The sequence below is a fragment of the Rhinolophus hipposideros genome (genome assembly GCF_964194185.1).
Source record: "Rhinolophus hipposideros genome assembly, chromosome: 2".
NCBI lineage: Eukaryota > Metazoa > Chordata > Mammalia > Chiroptera > Rhinolophidae > Rhinolophus > Rhinolophus hipposideros.
In genome coordinates, this window is record NC_138048.1 from 30,532,076 (window position 1) to 30,557,290 (window position 25,215).

The following is a 25,215-nucleotide window of genomic DNA, read 5'->3' on the forward strand; positions in this document are numbered from 1 at the left end:
TTTTCTTCTATAACTATTTTATTAAGTGTTTTAATCATAAATGGATGTGGTATCTTGTCAAATACTTTCTTCTGCATCTATTGATATAATCATATGATTTTTATCCTTTATTTTTGTTCAGTGGTGTATTACATTGATCAAGTTGTATATGTTGAACCTTCTTCATGTCCCTGGAATGAACCCACTTGACCATTATATATAATCTTTTTAATGTATTGTTGTATTTGATTTGTTTGTATTTTGTTTAGGATTTTTGCATCTGTATTCATCAGAGATATTAGTCTGTTCTTTTCTTTTCTTGTGTTATTCTTACCAAGTTTTGGTATCAGGGTAATATTGGCCTCATAGAATGAGTTAGGGAGTACTGTCTCTTCTTCAATTTTTGGGAAGATTTTGAGGAGGATAGGTGCTAGTTCCTCTTTGAATGTTTGGTAGAATTTAGTAGTGAAGCCATCTGGTCTTGGACTTTTGCTTTTGGGGAGGTTTTGTATGATTGTTTCAATTTCTTTATGGTCAATAGGTGCATTTAGATGTGCTAGTTCTTCGTGATTCTGTCTAGGAATGTTATATATTTCTAAGAACTTTGCCATTTCTTCTAGGTTATTGAATTTGGTGGCATATAGTCCCTCATAGTATTCTCATATAATTCTTTGTATGTCTATGGTATGTGTCATAACTTCTCTTTTATTTCTGATTTTGTTTGTTTGTGTCTTTTCTCTTTTTTCTTAGTCTAGCTAAGAGTTTGTCAATTTTATTAATCTTTCCAAAGAACCAGCTCTTTGATGTATTAATTTTTTCCTATTGTCTTTGCTCTCTATTTCATTTAATTCTGTTCAAATTTTTCTTATTTCCTTTCTTCTGCTGACTTTGGGTGTCTTCTTTTCTGACTTAGTTCTTCTCTTTCTAGTTCTTTAAGATGTAATGTTAGGTTGTTCATTTGGGATTTTTCTTGTGTCTTAAGATAGGCTTGTAATTATATAAATTTTCTTCTCAATAGTGATTTCACTGCATCCAAATAATTTTGACATGATGTGTTTTCATTCTCATTTGTTTCTATGTATCTCCTGATCTTCCTTTTATTTCTTCTTTGATCCAGTCGTTCTTTAGTAGCATGTTGTTTAATCTCCATGTACTTGTGTTTTTTTCTGCTTTCTTTTTGCAGTGGATCTCCACTTTCAAAGCATTGTGGTCAGAGAATATGCTTGGTATTATTTCAGTTTTCTTAAATTTGCTTAGGCTAGTTTTGTGTCCCTGCATATGGTCTATTCTTGAGAATGTTCCATGTACACTAGAAAAGAATGTATAGTTTGGTGTTCTAAGATGAAGGGCTCTATAAATGTCAATTATATCTATTTGGCCTACTGTGTCATTTAAGGCTGATATTTCCTTTGGGATTTTCTGTTTGGATGATAGACCTATCCTTAGCTGTCAATGGTGTATTTAGGTCCCCTACTATAATTGTGTTTTTGTCAGTTTCTCCCTTTAGTTCTGTTAGTAGTTGCTTTGTATATTTTGGTGCTCTCTGATTGGAGTATATATATTGATAAGTTTTATGTCTTCTTGTTGTATTGTCCCCTTTATCATTATGAAATGTCCATCTTTGTCTCTTAAGTCTGTTTCATCAGATGTAAGTATGGCTACACTCGCTTTTCTCTGGATGTCATTTGTTTGGAGTATCACTTTCCACCCTTCCACTTTGAGTCCATACTTATCCTCAGAGCTAAGACGTGTGTCTCGAAGGCAGCATGTGGTTGGATTTTGTTTTTTGATCCAATCTGCTACTCTGTGCATTTTTATTGGTGAGTTCAGTTCATTTAAATTTGGGGTGATTATTGATATCTGAGGATTTCCTATAGACATTTTATCTTTTGCTTTCTGGTACTCAGTGTCTCCATTGTTTCTTTGCCCTTGTGTTTCTGTCTGTTATTTTAGTTTGGTCATATTCTATGATTTTTTTCCTCTGTTTCCTCTTTTTTTGTTATGTGTCTCAGTTCTGGATTTTTTTTTTTTTTTTAGTGGTTATGATTAAGTTTATGTAATAGAAAGTTTCATATATACAGTAGTCCTTTTTCTTCAGCATGCATCTTATCTCCATTTCCCTTAACAAATTCAGATGTTTATCCTCTCTCCTTTTATGTTTTTGTTGTCACAAATTATCCTTATTTATGCTGTGAGATTATTTCTGAGTGCAGTAGCAAGTTGTCGTCTTCTTTTCTGTCTTCTTTTTTTTTTTTAACGTTTTTATCTCCTTTAACCTTTATGTTATGTTTAAGTGTATAATACCCCATTCTCTCCAGGGGTTGCCGTTTTCTACTTCTGTCTGTCTGTTAGTAATCTTGCTCATGGTTTTGTATCCTTTTGAAGTTTTATTTCAGGTGAGTGGCCATTTTCAGTATTTCCTGTAATTCAAGCATTGTGGTAGAAAATTCCCTCAGCTTCTGTATGTCTGGAAAGGGCTTTATTCCTCCTTCATATCTAAAGGATAACTTTGCTGGATATATCATTCTTGGCTGGTAACTTCTCTCTTAAAATAGTTTGAATATTTTATTCCACTCCCTCCAGTGTTGTAGAGCTTCTGCTGAAAAATCTGATGATAATCTAATGGGCTTTCCTTTGTAGGTTACTGTCTTCTTTTCCCTGGCTGCCTTGAGAATTCTTTCTTTGTCATTAAGTTTTGATAGCTTCAATATAATGTACCTTGGAGAAAGCCTGTTAAGATTGAGGTAATTAGGTGTTCTGTTTGCTTCTTCGATTTGAGGATCCAATTTTTTCTGTATGTTTAGGATGTTATCATTGACTGTTTGAATAGGCTCGCTAAGCCTTTCTCCCTCTCTTCTTTTTCTCCTGTACCCATTACTCTTATATTGTTCTTTCTGAGGGAGTCAGATAGTCCTTGTAGAGTTCTTTCACTTCTTTTATCTCTCAAGTCTCTCTCTCCTTCCATCTGTGTCATTTCCAGATTTCTATCTTTGATGGCACTAATTCTTTCCTCCATGTGGTCAACTCTGTTTCCTAAGCTGGCTATTTCATTTTTCATCTCTTTCATCAAATTATTCAGCTCTAGAATTTCGGTTTGGTTCTTTTAAAAAATTCCAGATTTTTTTTTTTTTTTTGTAAAGCATTCACTTTGATTTTATTTGTGAGTTCATTATACTTTGTATTTGAGTTTTCTTGCATCTCGTTGAGTTTTTCAGAATTGCAATTTTGAATTCTCTGTCATGTAAGTCACATATTTCCATGTCTTTAAGTTCATTTCCTGGAGATTTTTTTTTTTATTTCTGAGCCCCCTTGTTTCCTTGGTTATTCATGGTAATTGATGACTTTTTTATCTTCTTGCACATCTACAAGAATAAATTCTGCAGCAGGTTAATATGAAAAGGTCTTTCTTTTGTTATCCAGTAGGTAGTGCTGGAGATTTTTATTTTCTCTTTCCTTGTTTCAGCTTCTCGCAGTGGAAGGTTTCCTATCGAGGTGGAAATCATCTCTTCTGTAACCAGGTTACCTCTGTCTCAGGGCACCACCCCCGTAGGAGGATTGGTGGGTGATGGGGTCCTGAGCCCCAAAATACCAGTGCTGCTCTTGCAGCTAAATACAGAGCTGTGCACCTCAGTAGTCCTGGGTGCTCCTGCTTAGGATGAGCCTTGAAAGGTGGGAGTGGGCTGGGCTGGGAGAGGTAGCTGGTGTGTTTGTGGCTTTGTTCTTCTCCGAATAATGACAACTTCCAGACCACAGCTGCCTTGCCCCAGACCGTACCTACTCCTTTGTTGCTGGGATTAGCTGCAGTGTGCATCTGCTGCTCAGGAACTGCCTCTTCAGTTCTCAGGGCTGTAGATATTCTGCTCTTTAATCTGACACTAGTACAGTTTTTTCTAGGGCCCGCTGCTAACACTGGGAGTGTGCAGGAGAAGTGAGCTCTGGGAGGGTGGGGGGAAACGGTCAGGTTCTGTGCCTTTGTTATCTGCCTGGCAGTGAGGGCTGTTAGACAACAGTTGTAGTACTCCGTATTTGGTCTTTGCCCTGAGGTCTCTGCCCCACTGGGTTCAGCCATGTTATACGCTGACCACTCAGGCAGGGTTATTTGGGCCACAGAGAGTGCACCTCCATTCTCAATCCTCCCCTCTCCTGGGAATGCAGTGAACTTCAGGAAGTGCCCTGCAGCCCCCATATCTGCACTTCTCTCTTCCCTCCTCCTGTTTGTCCTGATTTGCCCACTATCAGATGTTTTGATGACTGGATCTCTCAGACACATTTGTGTGTTGTGTAGGGGGTCCTTTGTTGAATTATAGCTATTCAATTTGTTGTTACTTCAACTGGAGAGATCAAGGGGGACCCGTCACGCCACCATGTTTCTGATGTCACCAGTACTTCTGTCTTTTGAAAGAAGAATTTTCTACATCTCCTTGGTTTACTTTGTTTTATGGTACCTAGTAAGCACAACCTCATATTTCATAGGTGCATGCCACACACACACACACACACACACACACATACACACACATACATGCACACACACACTCCAGTAGGTCTTATTTTTTAAGCAACAACCAAGAAATATTCTTATTGGCTGGTGGGTCTAAATGCTAAAACCAGCAGGAACGATTGCAAATAGTCATCTCTGAGTTTTCTTAGGATTCATAGGTACATCTCAGGTGAGGGGTAAACACTAGTGCATTTATCTGCTTTCCTTGTGTAAGACTGGGTGTGAGTAGGTTGGCTCGGTCCAGGCAAGAGAAGCAAAGTCATTGGTGGGCCATTCCCTGTGGGAGCCTTCTAATTTTGCTGTCTTTACACACTGGACACCTAAGCTGGTTGGTTGAACAATTCCATACAAATGATAATCAAGAGGTGAAGTTGGTGAGAGTGGGAATAAATAGTGCGAATACTTAGTAGGTATTGAAAAAATACCTGCTGACGGTACTCAGTACTCCCGCCCTGATTGCACAGGACAGTGTCTTCTGCTAAGCTGAGAGCTTAGCAGAATGTCATGTCTCATGACATTCATGACATTAATTGCTGGGTGGTATGGGCCAGGTTTCTGTATATTGGGTGGAGGTGGAGGCCACTGGCGGTATATACAACGCCCAAGAAGAAACATGTGAGTGGGAGGAAGGAAAGAGTTTTCTCTGGGCTGTTGCAAGACTGGTGCTAGTGTCATATGCTTGTCTTTTCTGAGCATTAAAGCAGCATCTGCCAGGATTGTTAGCTACCAAGCAGCAAATTTTCAGTGTTCATGACCCCTGAGCAATTTGTGTGAGGTAAAAAGTGTGGTAAGTTTTTATATATATATATAAAAATATTATATATATATATTTATATATATATATATATTTATATATATAATATAAAAATATTATATATATATTTTCTCTTACTAGTTGCTTTTGGTGTGCATGTGGGCATGTATGTGTGTGTAAAACGGACAGAAAGGTGTCAGGTTTCAGCCTATTGATTTTTTTATTTATTCTGTTGGATAATTTTCAGCGTTAACTGAGAAACAAAGGCTTGGTTTTAGCATCTTCTTTTTTATCCCTTCTGCTCCAATTCTAGGTACTTGATCTACTGAGACGGAGAATGGTGAATGACTACTAGGAAGGGAGAATTGATCTGAAAAATGTTCACAGGTTTCAAAGGTTAGTTTATCTTTTTTAGAGTAATCTTTGGTGTGGAAAGAGCAAGAATTTTTGACTCACATAGACCTAGTTTGAATCCTGATTCTTCCATGTATTTGTGACACTGTGCAAATAACTTCATCTCTCCGAACTTCAGTTTTTTAAATTTGTGAAATGGGGGTAATTATGCCTGCTTCCAGGGTGATATGGATTTAATGAGATGTTAGCAAAGAGCCTAGTGCAGAGTCTATCGCATGGTAGAAACTCAGTAAAAGTTGTATTACCTTTAGTTTGTCAACTCTTACCCTAGCCCCCTTCCCTACTGTTGGAGTCATGGCCTGCCATTCTCGACTCCTACAATCATGAGTGTTTCCCCAGCCTGCCTATTGTGAGGTGTGGCTGATTGAGGCAAAGCGAAGACTAGCCTAATTCTAATGTTCTATGAATATTTTGTTTCCTTCTATGTTAGGATCTAGCATTGTAGTTAAATAGGCAGAGTAGTTGTGGGAAGGTGTGTGTATACTGAACTATTTACTATATGCTAGGCACAGTTTTAAGACCCAGGGATTAAGCAGTAAAGAAAAATAAAAAAAAGAAATCCTGCACTCATGGAACTTTCATTCTAGTAAGGGGAGATGTAATTAACAAAATAAATCAGTAAATGGTGGATGTGTTATGGGGAAAACAAAACAGGAAAGGGGGATGGGATGTTGAAGCTGTTTGCATTTTTAAGTAAGGTGACCAAGGAAGGCCTCATTGAGAAACTATTTGAGCAAAAGCTTAGAGGAGATTAGGGGGAAGAGAATTTCAAGCAGGAGGAGTAGCAAGTACAAAGGTCTAAAGGTGGAGGGGAGCTTGGGGTGTTCAAGGAGAAGCAGGGAGGCAAGTGTGGCTGGGAGGGAGTGGCTGAGAAGAGAGGATGAGGAGAGGAGGCTGGAGACGTGATGGGGAATAAACCATGGAGGGCCACGTAGACCCTTGTGAGGACCTGGGTCTGATTTACATTTCAGCAGGATAACACTAGCTCCTGTTTTGAGAATAGTCTGAAAGGGGCAAAGGCAGAAGCCGAGAGTCTAATTAGGAGACCATTTTAATAACTCAGGTCTCTATCAAAGTGGTCATGTGGGGGTGGGATTATGGAGAGGGTGGTGAGAAGTAGTCAGGCCCTGAGCATATTCTAGAGCCAGTAAGATTTTCTGATGGATTGGATGTGGAAAGTAAGAGAAGGAGAGGAGTCAAGGACAACTCTAAAACTTTTGGTGTGAATAACAGGGAGAACGTTGTCTTTAAGGGGGAAAAACTGTGGGTAGAGAACTGGGTTGGGGATATCAGGAGTTCTATTTGGGACAGTTTTGAACTTGCGATGTATGTTACACATCTGAGTGGAGATGCTGAGTGGGCTGTTGGCTATAGGAGTCTAGAATTCAGGGGAGAAGACTGGGCTAAAGATGAAATCTTGGGTGTCGTGGGCATGTGGCATAGTATTTAACGCCGTGAAACAGGATGCGATCCCCCCCGTACTGAGGGTACTGAGGATACAGAGCAATGAAAAGAGTTCTAAACACTGAGCCTTAGGACATTCCAGTTTTAAGAAGCTGAGAGATTAGGAGTAACCAGAGAAAGAAGGAGGGGCTGGTGAAGAGGATAAACAAGGGGGAATATTTTCCAGGGAGGAGGCAATGATCAGCTCTGTAAATTCTGCTCGTGGCTCAAATAAGATTAGGGCAGAATTGGCCATTGAAGTTAGCAATGTGGGGGTCTTTGGTGACCTTGACAAGAGAGCTGGAATCACGGAGAACCCATAGAAGAAGGAAAGAATGAGGTGGAAAAGATGAAGTTAGACACCATTCAATTGCTGTCTGTTTTTCCCCACTCCCAATTCAGAATTTCCTAGCCCCTCAACTTCCCATTTTTCTCATTCATCTTTATTTTATGTTACCAACCCTATTAATTTTTGTAAGCAAACAAATTCTTTTGGCATGGACTGGCATGCACACATGTGGGGTGGCCCCCCAGATGGGTTTGTCTCCAGGTCTGTTGGGGTACAGGGTCCTTGATAACTGCCCTTCCTACCTGCTGCTAGAAATGTGGCCACATGCCTGGTCCCAAGAGGGGGTGCTCCCTGGTGCAGGTGTGTACATTACCTCAGCATGGGAGACACAGGCTCTTCCAGGAGGATGCAGTCAGAGCATGCTCCTGGGAGGAAGCGTGAGCATGCCCTAGTGTCTTCTCCTCTTGGCAAGGCCCCAAGAGTAACTGTTTCAGCGCTGTCTTGTTACAGAGAAGGGCAAACAGAACTCTTGAAATTGGGGTAAACTAGAGGGATTTCAGAGGAGAGCATCAAAGTGAACAATGTGATGGTGCAAGGAGAAAAAAATCAGGGCCAGTGAGGAAGTCTCCTGAGCTGTGAATGTCCCCTTTAAGGTTATGACGATCCTTGTGGGCCTGCAGCGGGTGACCTACATTTCACAAGTGACTGTGGAATTTGGCAGGTATTTCAGGGAGGTGCTTTCTTGGGCCAGGGCCAGAGGATAACTCAGCTGGCTTGGCATAGCTGGCTTCCATTGAGGTACCCAGAGAACTCCCCTGCAGTGTGCTGGACACGATTTCCAGACAGTGCCTTCTTGTTATTACCAAGCTGCCGTGTCTGCTGCTTCCTTCACCTCCCTCCTTGTTGATTCACTGATGCCTCTCCATTTTTGGCTCATGAAAACAAGGGTTGTTTGAGAGCACAGAATATGACTTTTAGGCTGTGTAAAGATGCTTGTAGATGCCAGATAAAGGATAAATTGGTGGGCCCCCTTTTTGATGCCCCTGCCAGGTGCTAAAAAGTGATACTGTCAGGTTTGTTGTTCATGTGGCTTTATATATTAGGCATCTACCTGCAGTGCCTTTAAAAAAATACTTTTTTTTTAGAGCAGTTTTAGGTTCACAGCAAAATTGAGCATAAAATATAGAGTTCCCATTACCCCCTGCCTTCACGCATTTACAGCCTCCACCGTTATCTACATGTTGCACCAGAGTCACACATTTTGATGAACCTACATTGACACATTACTGTAACTCAAAGTTCACAGTTTATATTACAGTTCTCTCTTGGTGTTGCATATACTATGGGTTTCAGAAAATGTCAAATGATGACATGTACCCACCATTATAGTATTACATAGGATAGTTTCACTGCCCTAAAAGTCCTCAGTTCTTTGCTTGTTCATTCCTCCCTGCTTCCTAACCTCTGGCAACCACTGATCTTTCTATTGTTGCCATCGTCTTGCCTTTTCTAGAATGTCATATAATAGGAATCGTATTGTAGGTATACTTTTCAGATTGGCTTCTTTCATTTAGTAATATGCATTTAAGTTTCCTCCATATTGTTTTGATACGTCTTCATAGCTCCTTTCTTTTTATCACTGAATGATATTCCATTATATGGTTGTATTTCACTTTATTTACTCATTTGTCTACCGAAGGACATCTTGGTTGCTTCCAAATTTTGGCAATTATGAATAAAGCTACTATAAACATCTCTGTGTGGGTTTTTGCATGGACGTAAGTTTCACTTCCTTTGGATGAATACCATTGAGCATGATTGCCGGATCACATGATAAGACTATGATTAGTTTTGTAAGAAGCTGCCAAACTATTTTCCAAAGTAGCTGTACCACATTACATTCCCATCAACCATGAATGTTAGTTCCTATTGCTTCACATCGTCAACAGCATTTGGAGTTGTCAGTGTTTCGGATTTTAGCTATTATAATAGGTGTGTAGTGGTATCTCACTGTTGTTGTAACTTTCTCTAATGACATAATGTTGAACATCTTTTCATGTGCTTATTTGCCATCTGTATACCTTGTTTGGTGAGATGTTTATTCATGTCTTTTGCCCACTGTTTTATCCAGTTGTTTGTTTTCTTTTTTTATTGAGCTATAATGGACATACAACATTGTATTTGTTTTAGGTGTACAACAAAATGATATGATAGATGTATATATTGCGAAATGATTACCATTACCACCATAAGTTTAGCAAACATCTATCACCATACATAGCTACAATTTTTTTGTGTGCTAAAAACTCTTAAGATGCAATTTCTCAGCAATTTGCAAATATACAATATTGTTAACTATAGTCACCATGCTGTACATTACATCCCCAGGACTTATTCATTTTACAACTGGAAATTTGTACCTTTCGACCCCTTCACCCATTTCCCCTACCTCTCTCTACCCCTCTTGTGCTTGCCTCTGTGCTTGCCGCCAATTTGTTTTCTTTGCCTGTGGGTTTGGTTTTATTTCGATTCCACACATAAGTGATATCATACAGTATGTGTCTGTCTGTCTGACTTACTTCCTTAGCATAATGCTCTCAAGGTCCATCCATGTCATTGTAAATGGCAGGATTTCCCTTTTTTATGGCTTAATAATATTCTATTGTGAATAACATACCACATTTTCTTTATCCATTCATCTGTCCATGGACACTTAGGTTGTTTCAATGTCTTGGTTATTGTAAATATTGCTGCAATGAACATGGGAGCGCAGATATCTTTTCAAGACAATGATTTTGTTTCCTTGAGATAAATACCCTGAAGAGGGATTGCTGGATAAATGGTGATTCTATTTTTAGGTTTTTGAGAACCCCCATACTGTTTCTCATAGTGACTGCACCAATTTACATTCCCACCAACAGTGCACAAGGGTTCCCTTTTTTCCACATCCTTGCCAACACTTGTTATCTCTTGTCTTTTTTTATAATAACTGTTTTAATAGGTGTGAGGTGATATTTCATTGTGGTTTTGATTTGTATTTCCTTGATGGTTAGTAATGTTGAGTATCTTTTCATATTCCTGTTGGCCATCTTTATATCTTCTTTGGAAAAATATTGATTCAGATTCTCTGCCCATTTTTAGTTGGATATTTTTACTTTTTTTTGCTGTTGAGTTGTGTGATTTCTTTATATAGTTTTTATTCACCCTTTATCAGATATATGATTTGTAAATATTTTCTCCCATTGGGTAGGTTGTCTTTTTATTTTGTTGAGTTTCCTTGGCTGAGCAGAAGCTTTTTGGTTTGATGTAGTCCCACTTGTTTATTTTTTATTTTGTTGTCTGTGCTTTTGGTGTCAAATCCAAAATATCATTGCCAAGATGTTGAGGAGCTTACCGCCTATATTTCCTTCTAGAAGTTTTATGGTTTCAGGTCTTATGTTCACGTCTTTAATCCATTTTGAGTTCATTTTTGTGTATGGTGTAAAATAGTGGTTCAGTTCTATTCTTTTCTATGTGGCTGTCCAGTTTTTCCAACACCATTTATTGAAGAGATTGTCCTTTCCCCATTGTATATTCTTGGATTCTTTGTCGTAAAATAATTGACCATATTTGTGGTTTATTTCTGGGCTCTCTCTTTCGTTCTGTTGATCTACGTGTCTGTTTTTATTACTATATTGTTTTGATTACTATAGCTTTGTAGTATAGTTTGAAATTAGGGAGTGTGATACCTCCAGCTTTGTTCTTCTTTCTCAAGATTGCTTTGGCTGTTTATGGTCTTTTGTGGTTTTACACAAATTTTAGGATTTTTGTTGTATTTCTATGAAAAATGCCATTGGAAGTTTGATAGGGATAACATTGAATCTGTAGATTGCTTTGGGTAGTGTAGGCTTTTAAACAGTATTCTTCCAATTCGTGAACATGAATTACATTTCCATTTATTTGTGTCTTCTTCGATTTCTTTCTGTTTTCTTATTATTGAGTTTTAAGAGTTCTTTGTATATTTTGGATAATAGTTCTTTATCAGACATATCTTTTGCAAATGTTTTCTCCATTGTCTTCTATTTCTCTTGACATTGTCTTTTGCAGAGCAAAAGTTTTGAATTGTAACAAATCTGACATCAATTATTTCTTTCATGGATCCTGCCTTTGGTGTTTTTCTAAAAAGTCATCGTCATACTGACGGTCACCTAGATTTTCCTCTGTGTTGTCTTCTAGGAGTTTTATAGTTTTACATTTACATTTAAATCGATGATACATGTTGAGTTAATATTTGTGAAGGGTATAAAGTTTCTGTTTAGATTCATTTTTTTGCATGTGGATATCCAGTCGTTCTAATACCATTTGTTGAAAAGACTATCTATCCTGCTTTGTATTGCCTCTGATCTTTTGTCAAAGATCAGTTGATGTGTGTGTGTGTGTGTGTGTGTGTGTGTGTTTGTATTTCTGGGCCCTCTATTCTGTTCCACTGATCTATATGTCTATTCTTTTGCCAATACTACACTGTCTTGATTACTGCAGCTTTATAGTAAATCCTGAGATCAGGTCCTCTGATCTTGTTTTCTTCGAAATTGTGTTGGCCATATTGGGTCTTTGCCTTTCCACATACACTTTAAAATTAATTTGTTTACATCCACAAATGTAACTTGCTGAGATTTTGATTGAGATTACACTGAATCTACTATAAATCAAATTGGAAAGAATTGATGTCTGAGAATTGAATTGACAATACTGAGTCTTTCTATTCATGAACATGTTATATCGCTCCATTTATTTAGTTCTTTGATTACTTTCATCAGTGGTTTACTGTTTTCCTCACATAGATCTTGTATGTTTTTTATTAGATTTTTATCTAAGTACTTCATTATTTTTTGGTACATATGTAAATGGCATTTTTAAAGTTCATACTGCACTTGTTCATGCTGGTATATAGAAAAACAATGGACTTTTGCACATTAACCATGCATCATGAAACCATGCTTTAATTGCTTATTAGTTCCAGGAGTTCATTTTGTTGATTCTTTCAGATTTTCTGCAAAGATGATCATGTCATCTGTGCACAAAAACAGTTTCATTTCTTCCTTCCCAATGGTTACCTTTTATTTCACTTTCTTATCTTACTGTAATTAGTTAAGACTTCAAGTACGAGAAAGGCTGTGTGTCACACATCGCTATGGTACAGCAATTTCCGTCAGATAAAAACATTATGGTGTGTCCTTATCCACCTTATTCACTGAATCTGGCACTGTGCAACTTCTGGTTCTTTCCAAAGTCAAAATTACCATGAAATTAAACGTTTTAAATTGACTCAGGACATCGAGGCTGCTAACAGTGCAACTGAAAACACGAAAGAGGACTTCCAGAACTGCTTCAGAAAGTGGCAATAATAATGGGATGAGTGTGTTCAAAGCAAGGAGAAATATTTTGAGGGGGATTAATGGCAATGTGTCTTTTACTGTAATAATTTCTTTAAATTTAAACATTCACTGTATTTTGTGATCACACCTCATATGCTTTTTCTGCATCTATTGATATGATTTTGTGATTTTTCTTCTTTAATCTATTGTGATGAATCACTTTAACTGATTTTTGAGTGTTGAACCAGTTTTGCACACCTGGGATAAATCCCATTTTGTTGTGGTATATAATTATTTTTATACGTTGTTGTGAGTTTTTTTGCTAATAATTTGCTGAGGAGTTTTGCATCTGTGCTCCTGAGATATATTGGTCTGTAGTTCTGTTTTCCTGAAATGTCTGTCTGGTTTTGCTGTTAGGGTAATACTAGCCTCATAGAATAAGGAGGTATTCCCTTTGCTTCTATCTTCTGGAAGGGATTGTAGAGAATTAGTATAATTTCTTTCTTAAATGTTTGGTAAAATTCACCAGTGAACCCACCTGAGCCTTGTGCTTTCTGTTTTAGAAGGTTATTAAGTACTAACTCAATTTCTTTAATAGATATATGAGGTGTGATCAAAAACTATGGTGAATGTTTAAATTAAAAAAAATTATTACAGTAAAAAACATATTGCCATTAACTCCCCTCTAAGTACTCCCCCTTGCTTCGAACACAGTTATCCCATTGTTCTTGGCACTTTCTGAAGCAGTTCTGGAAGTTCTCTTTCATGTCTTTAGTTGTGCTGTCCTGGCTACCTCAATGTTCTGAGTCGATTCAAAATGTTTACCTTTGATGGTAATTATGACTTTGAGCAAGAGTCAGAAATTGCCTGGTGTCAGATCCAGTGAATAAGGTGGATGAGGACACACCATAATGTTTCTATTTGACAGAAATTGCTGTACCAGAAGTGATGTGTGACACAGAGCCTTTCGTTGTGATCACAAAATATAGTGAATGCTGCTGCTAAGTGCCATCCAACAGAAAGGCAGGGATCTTCAATAGGGAAGTGGCCATCGAAGCATAGTAACCGTGTGTGACAAGTTTCAACTTGTTTGGTGCAGCCAATTGGGTTGAGCTACGGTTGAGAGAAGGTGTGTTTTAAAGTGTGCTGTAAATCATTCTCCGTCATGACAACGCTCCATGTCACATCTCACTTCTGATATAGGGAAATTTCTGTCAAATAAAAATATTATGGTGTGTACTCATCCACCTTATTCACCGCATCTGGCACCGTGAGACTTCTGTCTCTTCTCCAAAGTCAAAATGATTCAGGACATCGAGGCAGCCATGACAGCACAACTAAAGTCATTCATGAAAGAGGCTTCCAGAACTGCTTCAGAAAGTGGCAAGAACAATGAGAAAAGTGTGTTCAAAGTGAGGGGGAGTATTTTGAGGGGGATTAATGGCAGTGTGTCTTTTACTGTAATAAACTTTTAAAATTTAAACATTCACCATATTGTTTGATCACACCTCATAGGCCTATTCAAATTATTGTATGTGAGATTGGTCAGTGGTATCTTTCAAGGAATTGGTTCATTTCATCTAGGTTGTCAAATCTGTAGGTATAAAGTTTTTCATAGTATTCCTTTATTACCTTTTAATGTTCATGGGAACTTTAATGATATCCCATCTTTCATTTCTGATGTTAATAATTTGTGTCTTCTCTATTTTTTCCTTAGTCTGGTTACAGGCTTATCAATTTTATTGATTTTTTTTTAAAAGAACAAGCTTTTGGTTTTGTTGATTTTTCTCTATTGATTTGTTGTTTTCAGTTTCATTTATTTATGTCCTAATGCTTATTATTTCTTTTTTATCTGCTTACTTTGGATTTAATTTGTTCTTCTTTTTCTAGTTCCCTAGGTGGAAGCTTAAATTATTCATTGTAGACCTTTCCTCTTTTTTTAAGTATATACACTCAGTGCTATAAATTTTGTATTACACTGCTTTTGCTATAATCCACACATTTTGATAAGTTATATTTTTATTTTCATTTAGCCCAAAATATTTCAAAATTTCTCTCAAGATTTTTTTCTTTGTCTCATGTGTTACCCAGAATTGTGTTGTTTAATCTCCATGTATTTTGGGGTGTTCTGGTTATCTTTCTTTTATTGATTTCTAGTTTAATTCCACTGTGGTCTGATAGCATATATTGTATGATTTCCATTTTTTTAAATTTGTTAAGGTGTTTTTTCTGGTCCAGAATGTGACCTATTTTGGTGGATGTTTCATGTGAGCCTGAGAAAAATGTGTATTCTGCTGTTGTTGGATGAGGTAGTCTATTGATGTCAATTATATCCAGTTAATTGATGGTGCTATTGAGTTCAACTATGTCTTTACTGATTTGCTGCCTGCTGGATCTGTCCATTTCTCATAGAGGGTGTGAAAGTTTCCAACTAGAATTGTGGATTCATCTATTTCTCCTTGCAATTTTATCAGTTTTTGCCTCACGTATTTTGATGCTCTGTTTTTAGGATGATGTACATTAAAAATTTTTTATATCTTCTTGGGGAATTGACCCCTTTATCATTATGCAATGCCCCTCCTTATTCTTGATAACTTTGATTGCTCTGAAGTCTGCTCTGTCTAAGATTAATACAGCTACTGCCACTTTTTTTGATTAGTGTTAGCATATCTTTCTTTATCCCTTTCGTTTTAATCTATTTGTATCTTTATATTTAAAGTGATTTTCTTGTGAACAACATATAGTTGGATCTTTTTTACTCCATTCTGACAAACTTGTCTTTCAATTGGCATTTAGACCACTGACATTTAAAGTGATTATTGATACAGTTGGATTAATATCTACCCTATTTGTTACTGTGTTCTATTTATTGCCTTTATTCTTTCTTCCTACTTTTGTCTTCTGCTCTTTTGATGCATTTTGTGGTTTTACTTGCAATTTTTCTTTTTTTTTTTACATAACTACCTACACTGAGATACACACACTCCCCAGGTACCTCCAACTCTGTGCAGCTTGATGTGAGCCAAGGTGGGGCTGGGCCCTTGGTTTCAGTATTTTCCCTGCATCGCTTGGAGAAGCCAGAACACACGGGCTATCAAACTGACTTCATCCTTTTGCACAGTAGAAGCCTGTGCTTTCCCCATTTCCTGTCCTTAAGACAATTGGGAGCAGAGTATCTCATTACCAAGAAAAACTCACTTTTCCTGTCTTGGCCTAGGAGGTGGAGAAATAATGGGAAACAAAAAAGTTGATGGTGTCACTGCCAGCCTGGGACTGGAGGCAGCCTTTGCAGTATCAGGGTAAGATTCACGTCAGGGAGACACCCTCATTCTCCCTTAGCCCATGATGGATGATGAGTGAGTGGACATTTTACTAGCTTTTGGGAATGAAGATATTTGCCTTCCAATCATTTCCAAATATTGGAGAACCATTTCAGAAGTTGGGAGTAAAGTTTAGAGAGTACATCTCAGTGAAGGCCCTGGATAACTTTAGTTTGGGATTTAGTAGAGCTTAAATTCCTCTTGCATGTGCTCGGCTCCCCACAGGTAGTGTTGCACAGAAGGAGTGCAGGTGACATCTAGATCTTTGGCTGGGTGTGGTGGGGATTAGCTTTAGTTTCTCCTTTTTGGTGTTTGCCACACCCAGGCAGGGCTTATTTACATCTCAGATGTTAGCTTCTCCTTGGCTAGAGCTCTTATTTTGCCACGGTAGCTTTAGCACGTACACACACACCCTTGGGGCTGTCTGCTCCATATCACCTTGTGCCAGCTGGATCTGTATTCTCCAGCCCACTTAAGTCACAGAAGAGTGATGACAGCTAGAGCCTCTCTGACAGGCGGGACTGGTCCTACACATGTTTAGAGTGACTAGACCTTCCTTGCCACATTCAGCTCCTGCCTTCCTCCTACACCCTGGCCCCAATACAGCTCTGGGCCCATTTGCTGTGACTGAAGTATATTTCTGACCAGCTTAGTAATGTGGGGAGAGGTGTTTGTTTTGGTTTCCAATTGAGTAGAAGTTTAACAGAAGCCATGCTTTTCTGATACCTCTAGTGCTCTCTCAGGTAGCATTGCGGTTCTCTGGTTATGTGCATGCCCACCTCTGTCCAAGCCTGAGTTCATATCTATGCTTGAAAAGGCAAAGGCAAACAGTGGCAGAAGAGTAAATGTTGGGTATGGGAGTAATGGCCCCAGTTTCACTAACAATGACAACCCCTTCCCTCTCATTTTACAGCTTGTCTATGAGGTTATAAGGATGGAATGTATGAGAAATTCTGTCAGACATTTTAATTTCTAAGGAGTAATTTCTCCCTGGGCCAGGCCCTGCCAGGGAGGGAGGTGGGGAGGTGTCAGGCACGGCTACAGGGCTGACTCTGGCCCCTGGTCTGCCTCTTGTGACCAGGAAATATGGGCTATTTGAGGGATGTAGTGTCACCTGCCTTGATTTGTTTGTTTTTCAGGAGTGTGTTGAGGACCTGGGCCTCAGCCTTGTGGGTTACTGTTACTTACTTTTTTTTAATGGTACACTAGCCTAGTGTTCCGTCTTCTATCTGAATTCACAGAAGCACACACCAGTAGGCTGCCCTGGGTCTGTACCTACATTTGTGAGCTCACAATCCTGCAAGGCTATTGGGCTAGATCCTACTTACCATGGTATCTATTACTTTCTGTCCACTTGGCCCTGTCGAAACAAAATCCTTTTCAAAAGTCTTATATCTCTGGTGCTGCTCATTCATTTCTTATAGTTTACCTCAATGCTTTCCCATATTTTTCATGTCACAATGTACATAGGACCTGGCACTGTGTAGATGTGAAGGCTCATTCCTAGGCAACAGTCCAAGAGGGTCAGGCTTCCACAGGCCTTGGCCCCCCCTTAGCCTCATCTGCCTGCTTCTGGGACTGAGGGAGTTTGTATTTTTCTCGGACACACCTGTACCCACCAGGGGCACATCAGTGTGCTGTATCGGAGGTTAGAAGCTCTGGCCTAAGACTTACTACAGATCACAATCCCAGGATACAGCCAAGAGGCCCCTCTATAAAGATCTCTCTGAGTACTCCCTCTAAGAGGCTGAACATCCTTGCCCAGGGCGTGGTGAGTTAGGGAGAACTAAGTTATTGTGGTCCTGCCTTTTGCTCAGTATAATTACCACCATCTGCCCTTCCAGGGGGAGATAGAAACCAAAAACTGCATGTCCTCTGTCCCCTCCAGGTCACTGTTCTCCGGGCTCCTTGGCTCTGTGGCCACATTCTCATGCTTAGCATGCTTCTTACCCACCACATTCCTAAGTATTTCACAACTTCCACACATTCCTGACCTCCTGGGGAGTACCAGCTTTGCTACATTTTCTGCACAGCTTAGAACATTGCTTCTTACGAAATGGTTGGAGGCATCACAGGGTACTCTGCTGGTGCTGTCTGCTCTTGTCACTGTGGTCCACACCTTGACAACTGGTCTGAGTGAGATGCAGCTATTGCAAGAGTACTCTCTCCTCTTAACTCTTTGGGCTATGTGGTACTGGGTATTGCTTCTTACACGTAAACAAGACTATGAGCATGGTCATTACACATCCATTAAGTTATTTACTTGTTTAACAACCCACTGAATATATGCTAGGCAATGAGGACATAAAGGACATACGTAGTTCTGACAGTCCAGTGCTCACAGAAGCTCACAGTCCAGTGAGGGAGACCCTAGGTGTATAATGGTGACATGCATGAAAAATTCCTCGAGAATGCGTCGGGAACACAGAAAAGGGACACTCTCCTCGTACTTGGAGAGTGGGGCAGAGAGATTCCTTGGCTGAAATGAGATGACTGCTGAATTGAATTTTTTCCATCTCTTTTTCCTTCTTTTTTTCTTGAACTGAGTCATGTAGGATGCATATTAATTAGGTAAAGAAGGGAAGGGTTCCAGGCAGCAGGAAGACTATACAGAACTAAGGAGGAATGTTAGAAAGCTTAGCATACTTGGGGAACTTCAGTATATCTGTATGTCTATATCTCTCTCTCTATATCTATCTATTTGTTTGTTTATTTATTTTGGTCATAGCAGAGTCCTAATGGACAGCAGCAAATGAGATAAGGGTGCCTCTAAACGATGTATGGAGGAGGAAGGGGAGACTCCCATGTTAACCTGCAATGGTCACATCATACTTTTGAAATGAGAGTGTCTGTGAGATTCCAAACGATATCTTATAGGAGCCCTGCGAGGTTTCAGCTGGAGGAGAGAGATTTCAAAGCAGTCTGGCTTGACCAGACTTGTTATGTTGCCTTCGTGGGTGCAGACAGCACCGTTGAGAAAGGCAGACTGCGTTCTCAGTCTCGCTTTCACTCACAAGACAAGTGATCTTGGGCAACAAGTTACATGATATCTTCAAACCAATGTCCTCATTTATAGAGATGGTTCTCACAATGCCCACCTAACCATTTCTCCCGTTTCCACCCTCCCTTTTTCATGGATCAGCTGTTCAGGAAGTAAGTAATACACGTCCAGCATCCTGCAAGGCTCTGTATTGTTCACTATGGCAGCCAGTAGCCACATGGGGCTATGGGACACTTGACCTGTGGCTCGTCCCAGCTGAGATGTACTAAAAGTGTAAAACACAGAAGCTGAAGACTTTTTACAAAGAAAAAGGAACGTAAACTATTTTATTAACAATTTTTTTTGGTATAGACCACCTGTTTAAATGATAACATTTTGGATTATTTGGTTAAAAGAAATATAGTTATTAAATTAATGTCACCTGTTTCTTCTTTGTTTTAAATGCGGCTAATGGAAATTGCAAATTACAAATGTGGCTCGCGTTGTATTTCTATGAGACCTCACGTTTGGGGACGCAATGGTGAAAAGAAAAACGGACTTTGTGGAGCTTATCGTCTGGTGGGGTGAGGCAGGAAACCACAGCCAACAACAACAACAACAAGAGGAAATAAAAATAAATTTCAACTATCCAAATACAGAAGTCCATACTGTACTAAATATGGTGAATACATTTCTATGGGGAGGAAAAGTGGAGGACCTAATTAGGATGGTCGCAGAGGTCTCTCTGAGGAAGAGACATTGTGCTGGGTCCGCAGGGAGGCCTTCTTACGTAGTTTCCCAGCAAAGGTGGGGATAGAGCATTCCAGGCAGAGGAAACAGACCGCCAGTCAGTATTTATCGAGTCTACCAAACACCCAGGGCAATGAGGGAAAGCTGTGGGGCTGCCAGACGCAAGAAGTCTCCCAGACTCCTTGGAGTTTGTGGTCTGGTGAGGAGACAGAAGGGGCAGGTTCCTGAGTGTGCAGGGCTGGGGTGACGAATGGCTCTGGGAATGTCTTTCCTGCTTTCTTCTCTCCCTCTGAGACCTTCGTGGACCACAGTCGTGGCTATATAGATCCCCAGCGCCAGTCTGTTCTTCTTCCCGGATAGGTATTTCTCACCTTTGTCCTTTTGCTCTGTTCCCACTACTCTGTTCTGACTCAGACTCATCATCTCAGAAATGAGTGTCTGCAAGTGCCTCTTAACCAGTTTCCTAGCCTCCAGCCTCTTGCTGCCTTTGATATCTTCTGTGCACAGCTGCCAAATTAAGCTTCCTGAAATACCATTGAGACCATGTAACTTCCTAGCTTTAAAGCTTTTACTAGCTTCCTGACACTGGCAAAAGAGCTGTGTGCCAGGAGCTGCGGCACCTCTCTCCCTCTTCATCGTATTGACATCGTTCCCCGAGAAGCATGACCTACAGCAGGGTTGGCAACCTCTTCAGCTGACAGTGAATCTTTGAAGCCTCACCTCTAGCCCTCTTCCCTTATTTCTGCTCCTGCCCTGGATCGCCCTCTAGGCCAGGCCTGCTGGGGTTCTCATTGCCCTTCCAACACCAAGTCGCGTTGCCTCCCAGGGAAGAGCAAGAGCATATGAGTAGGAGCATGGGTTTCTGAGTCAGCCAGACTAGGTTTGAATCTGAGCTCTGCCATTTAGCTAGCTGTGAGAACCCTTTCAATAAGTTATTTATCTTTTCTAAGCCTTAGTTTCCTCCTCTGTTAATACCAGGAGGCTAAGAGTAATTTTCCTCCCTCGGGGGTGGGCAGATCAAATGACACACAGTAGGTAAAGCATTTTGCAGGTGCTTAGTCCCTAGTGAGTCCTTAATCCATGGGCATTGTTTAAATGAATGGTAAACTGTACACATGCTGATGAAGAGCAATGCTTCCAGAATCCTCTGGTCCTGCTTTCATTTTGCATCCCTCGTGCCAGTTAGCAGTCCAACTTTTGTGTACCTCTGGTGCTGGCCAGAGGCCTGGATGGGGACACTGAATAGTGGTGTCAAAGACCTGGACAGGACCTCAAGAGGCAATCCTGTGTAGGACCCCCAAGGTCCCTCAGTGTGTCCAAGTAAATCCAGAGGAATGAGTTGAAAAACTGCCGTCAGCCTTTATGGGGCTTGTTGTTTATCTTGCACGGCAGTCTCTAGTTGTTTTTGTTTATTCCCCACCAAAGTCCTGTTATTGCTGGTTTTTCACTTGCTTTAAACTACTCTCACTTAGATGTCTTTTTTGATTTCTGTCAGTGAGGAACAGTGAAAAAGGCTTGAAGCCAGAAATGTGGGACACTGGGGTTTTAAGACATGACTCAGCTGTGAAAGTTTGGGTGAGTAATAGCCTCACTCCTTCCTGTATTCCTGATCATACTCCTTAAGGGCCGCCATAGAATTAATCAGATATTGGACTTTGAAGGGTTAAAAGTCTCACACAAATTTAAGGTGCTGTTATTAGCCAGTCTTTCCTAACTTTTTTTTGGCTGGGACTTGGTATAAGGCCCACTGTTAAAATGACGATGCAACTTGGGGTCTTTTCATAGGGAACATTTTTTTAGACAGCACTGCACGTAGACTTAAGATCAGTTAGCCACAAAGAACTCTATTATCTTAAATGGAAGAAAGAAATAAAGAAATCATCTTCCCAAACAGTTCTAGATTTTCATAATTTTTTTTTTAAGTCCGTTAGTTTCGGATTGCAACAGACTACTGGTCACAACTCAAACAAATTAAGTTATAAAGAACACACTGTGCTTCAGAGTCCCCTGAGTAATTAAGCAGGGTCTTTTTCAAACTAGGAAGCTTTAAGAAGGTTTTGATTTAGGTTGACTTCTATATTTGCAGCCAAAGACAGAAAGTGAATTAATGTGGCTAGAATAATGTTCCTTAATTTTTTTAGACCAACACATAAAAATCCTATATCATCTGTTAATGTCAGTGTTTTAAAATACAAAATGTAAAATGCATAAATATAATTTAAAATTATATATATTATATATATATAAAATATATATATGTATATATATTTTTATATATATATATATATTTTTATATATATATATATATACACACACACGTACATATATATGTGCTTTCTGGGGCATCATCCACATTGGAAATCACTGAAAAACAAACTTCATCTTCCTTTTCATTTATCTCTTTGGGAGATGTAGTACTCAGAAGCTTGTCAACCTGGTCTAGAGGTTGTGCACCATAAATATTTGTAAAATGAGAATAAATGAAAGCAAATAAAAAAGTAAGTTTCCAACTACTCCTTTATGGAGATCAAAATGTCTGTAAATTACCCAATCTAAATCACTATAGTATTAAAGACTTAAATGTTAGACCTGAAACTATAAAACTCCCAGAAGAAAACATAGGCAGTAAACTTTTTGACATTTCTCTTAGCAGTATCTTTTTGGATATATCTCCTTGAACAAGGAAAACAAAGAAAAATAAACAAATGGGACCACAGCCAACCAAAAAGTTTTTTGCACAGTGAAGAAAACCGTCAACAAAACAAAAAGACAATCTACTGAATGGAAGAAGATATTTGCAAATGATATATATGATAAGGGGTTAATACCCAAAATATATAAAGAACTCACACACCTTAACACCGAAAAACAAAAAATCCAATTAAAAAGTGAGCAGAGAACCTTAACAGACATTTCTCCTAAGATGACATACAGATCGCCAATAGACATACGAAAGATGTTCAATGTCACTAATCATCAGACAAATGCAAATTAAAACAAGTTAGGTATCACCTGACACCTGTTCATTAATAAATCAACAAATAACAAGTGCTGGCGAGGATGCGGAGAAAAGGCAATCATCGTGCACTGCTGGTGGGATTGTAAATTATTGCAGTCACTATGGAAAACAGTATGGAGACTCCTCAAAAAAATTGAAAATAGAACTACCTTATGACCCAGAAATTCCACTTCTGGGTTGTTTATCTGAAGAAATCCAAAACACTAATTTGAAAACATATATGCGCCCCTATATTCACTGCTGCATTACTAGTAATAGCCAAGATATAGAAGCAACCGAGATGTCCATTAATAGATGAATGGGTAAAGAAGATGTGGTATGTATACACACACACACACACACACACACACACACACACACACACACACATTGGAATATTATTCAGCAATAAAAAAGAATGAAATCTTGCCATTTGTGACAACATGGATGGACCTAGAGGTTATTATGTTAAGTGAAATAAGTCAGACTGAGAAAGACAAATGCCATATGATTTCATTGACAAGTATATGTGGAATCAAATAAAACAAAATAAGTGAATAAACAAAAACAAAACAGAAACAGACCCATAGATACAGGGAACAAGCTAATGGTTGCCAAAGGAGAGGGAGTGGAGGATTGGGAATACAAAATATGTGTATAAATTCTTACTCACATGGAACTGATATTCTAGTGGTGGGACAGGGCATGAACGACGCATGAAGTAGGAGAATATATAGTATGACAGATGGTGGAAAGTGCTGAGAAGAGTGCTGGGGGTGGGAGAGTGTTTAGAGTTTTAAGCATGGTAATAAAATAAGGAGGGCTTCACTGAAAGCTGACATTTAAAAAATAAAATTAAATAGATAAAAGATAGACAGATAGATAGATAACTGCAGCATTTGACTACACGAAAAGGAACAAAACTCCAACAGGAATTCAAAAGATGTCTTGAACATTAGGTCCTCATCTACCGGGGTGCCAAAAAAAATGTATACACACGACTTGTGTTCATCTTTTGTTATCGGTATATATTAAGTATTACAATTTGAATAGTTTTTTTTTCCTTTCTTAAAATGTGCACACGGTTTTGGTTCCCTGTGTGTGTGTGTGTTAAATCTGTGTGAAGGGACAAGGTTAACATAGTGTCCCTCACACTTGGCCAACCTTGTGACAGTCCTTCTTACTTTGGGCTCCAAGGCTTTCCTATCTTATTTTACTTGCTCAGAACCGATGTTCAAAAGAACCAACAAAGAACCAATGATTCAGTTGCTCGGATGTCAGGATGCTGGGAATCATGAAGAAGTTGGAAGAAACATTGGAAATCATCCCTGACCAGTGGTTGCGACGTTATTAAATATAAGAATGACCCACTTTTAACATCAGAGGATTTCTAGGTTCCCTCCCTACCATATCTCACAATTTGATTGTGGCTATACTTTCAGTATCTGTTGATTTAGAAAAAAAGACATACCCACACGAATTCATGTGGCCTCTTACAATGAAACCTTGGCCCAGGCATCCTCAATTTACTTGATGAAGCCACCAACTTTTTTAGACCAAATTTCTCATTGTATAAATAAGGCACAGGAGCATTCGTGATTAAGAAATAGTGAGGGTGCAATTCAGAACAGCACAGATGTTTAAATAGAGATTTAGAAATATTTAGAAGTTACAACCAAGTCAACTTTAAATCTCTTACTCAAAGAAACTTGTCAACCTCTGGCTAATGGATTTCATTCTTGGAAAGAAAGAAATATTCTTGGTTTTCTCTTATTTTCATGTGGCACTTCAGTGTCAGTTTCTTTACTAACTTTACGAGTATTGCTTGAGAAACCTCCACATTGAGCTGTTGCAATGTTCTTTACCTCAGGGAAATGCCTTCATGGGTTGCCAGAAGAAACAAAGGATGCTCATTATTTGAATTTCAAATAAGGCATGCAAATAGGACATAGCTATGCTAAAAATATTTATCTGACATTCAGTTTTCACTAGCGTTCTGTACTTTTGTTGTTGCTAAATGTGGCAAATCTACCTCCAGATGTTTAAAATGGTACCAAGTACTGGAGGGCAGGAACTGGAAACATGGGTGACATTCTTGCACAGCTGTCAACCTTGGTTACTGACAATTTCTGGAGTTCTTTCCGCTTTCTGTCAAAGGAAGGCTCTTTGTGTACAGTTTTCTCAGGGACACTTGCTGTTCTTCCTGGACACATAGTCCAACTCAGACACTGGCAGCTGAGGCAGCAGTTACTCATCCTCTTTATTCCCTTTATTCTCATTTACCTTGAGATTTTGTCATGAACTTGTATACCTGACCTTCTGTGAGGTGAGGGCAGAAGAAAGGTGGGGATTTCTGTGAGATGAAGTAATGCCTTTCAGGGTCAAATCAGGGGTCAGGAGAGGAGGCAGGCCCGAATGAGACTTCAACTCATT

At 39.2% G+C, this 25,215-nt stretch overlaps 1 protein-coding gene across 5 annotated transcripts in view; it reads left to right on the forward strand.

Annotated features, from left to right (window-relative positions):
- TMEM45A (transmembrane protein 45A) overlaps positions 1–25,215 on the forward strand; it is an 88,909-nt gene that overhangs the window by 19,731 nt on the left and 43,963 nt on the right. For 2 of the 5 annotated variants that reach the window (XM_081071942.1, XM_081071943.1), the window contains one exon: positions 5,548–5,630. The exons of 2 other annotated variants lie outside the window; for them this stretch is intronic. In XM_081071942.1, coding sequence (XP_080928068.1) covers positions 5,612–5,630 — 19 coding nt within the window. In that variant the 5' untranslated portion in view covers positions 5,548–5,611. Of the gene's footprint in view, positions 1–5,547; positions 5,631–15,951; positions 16,034–25,215 lie in introns of those variants that run through there. One more of the 5 variants, XM_081071941.1, reaches the window with a different exon arrangement.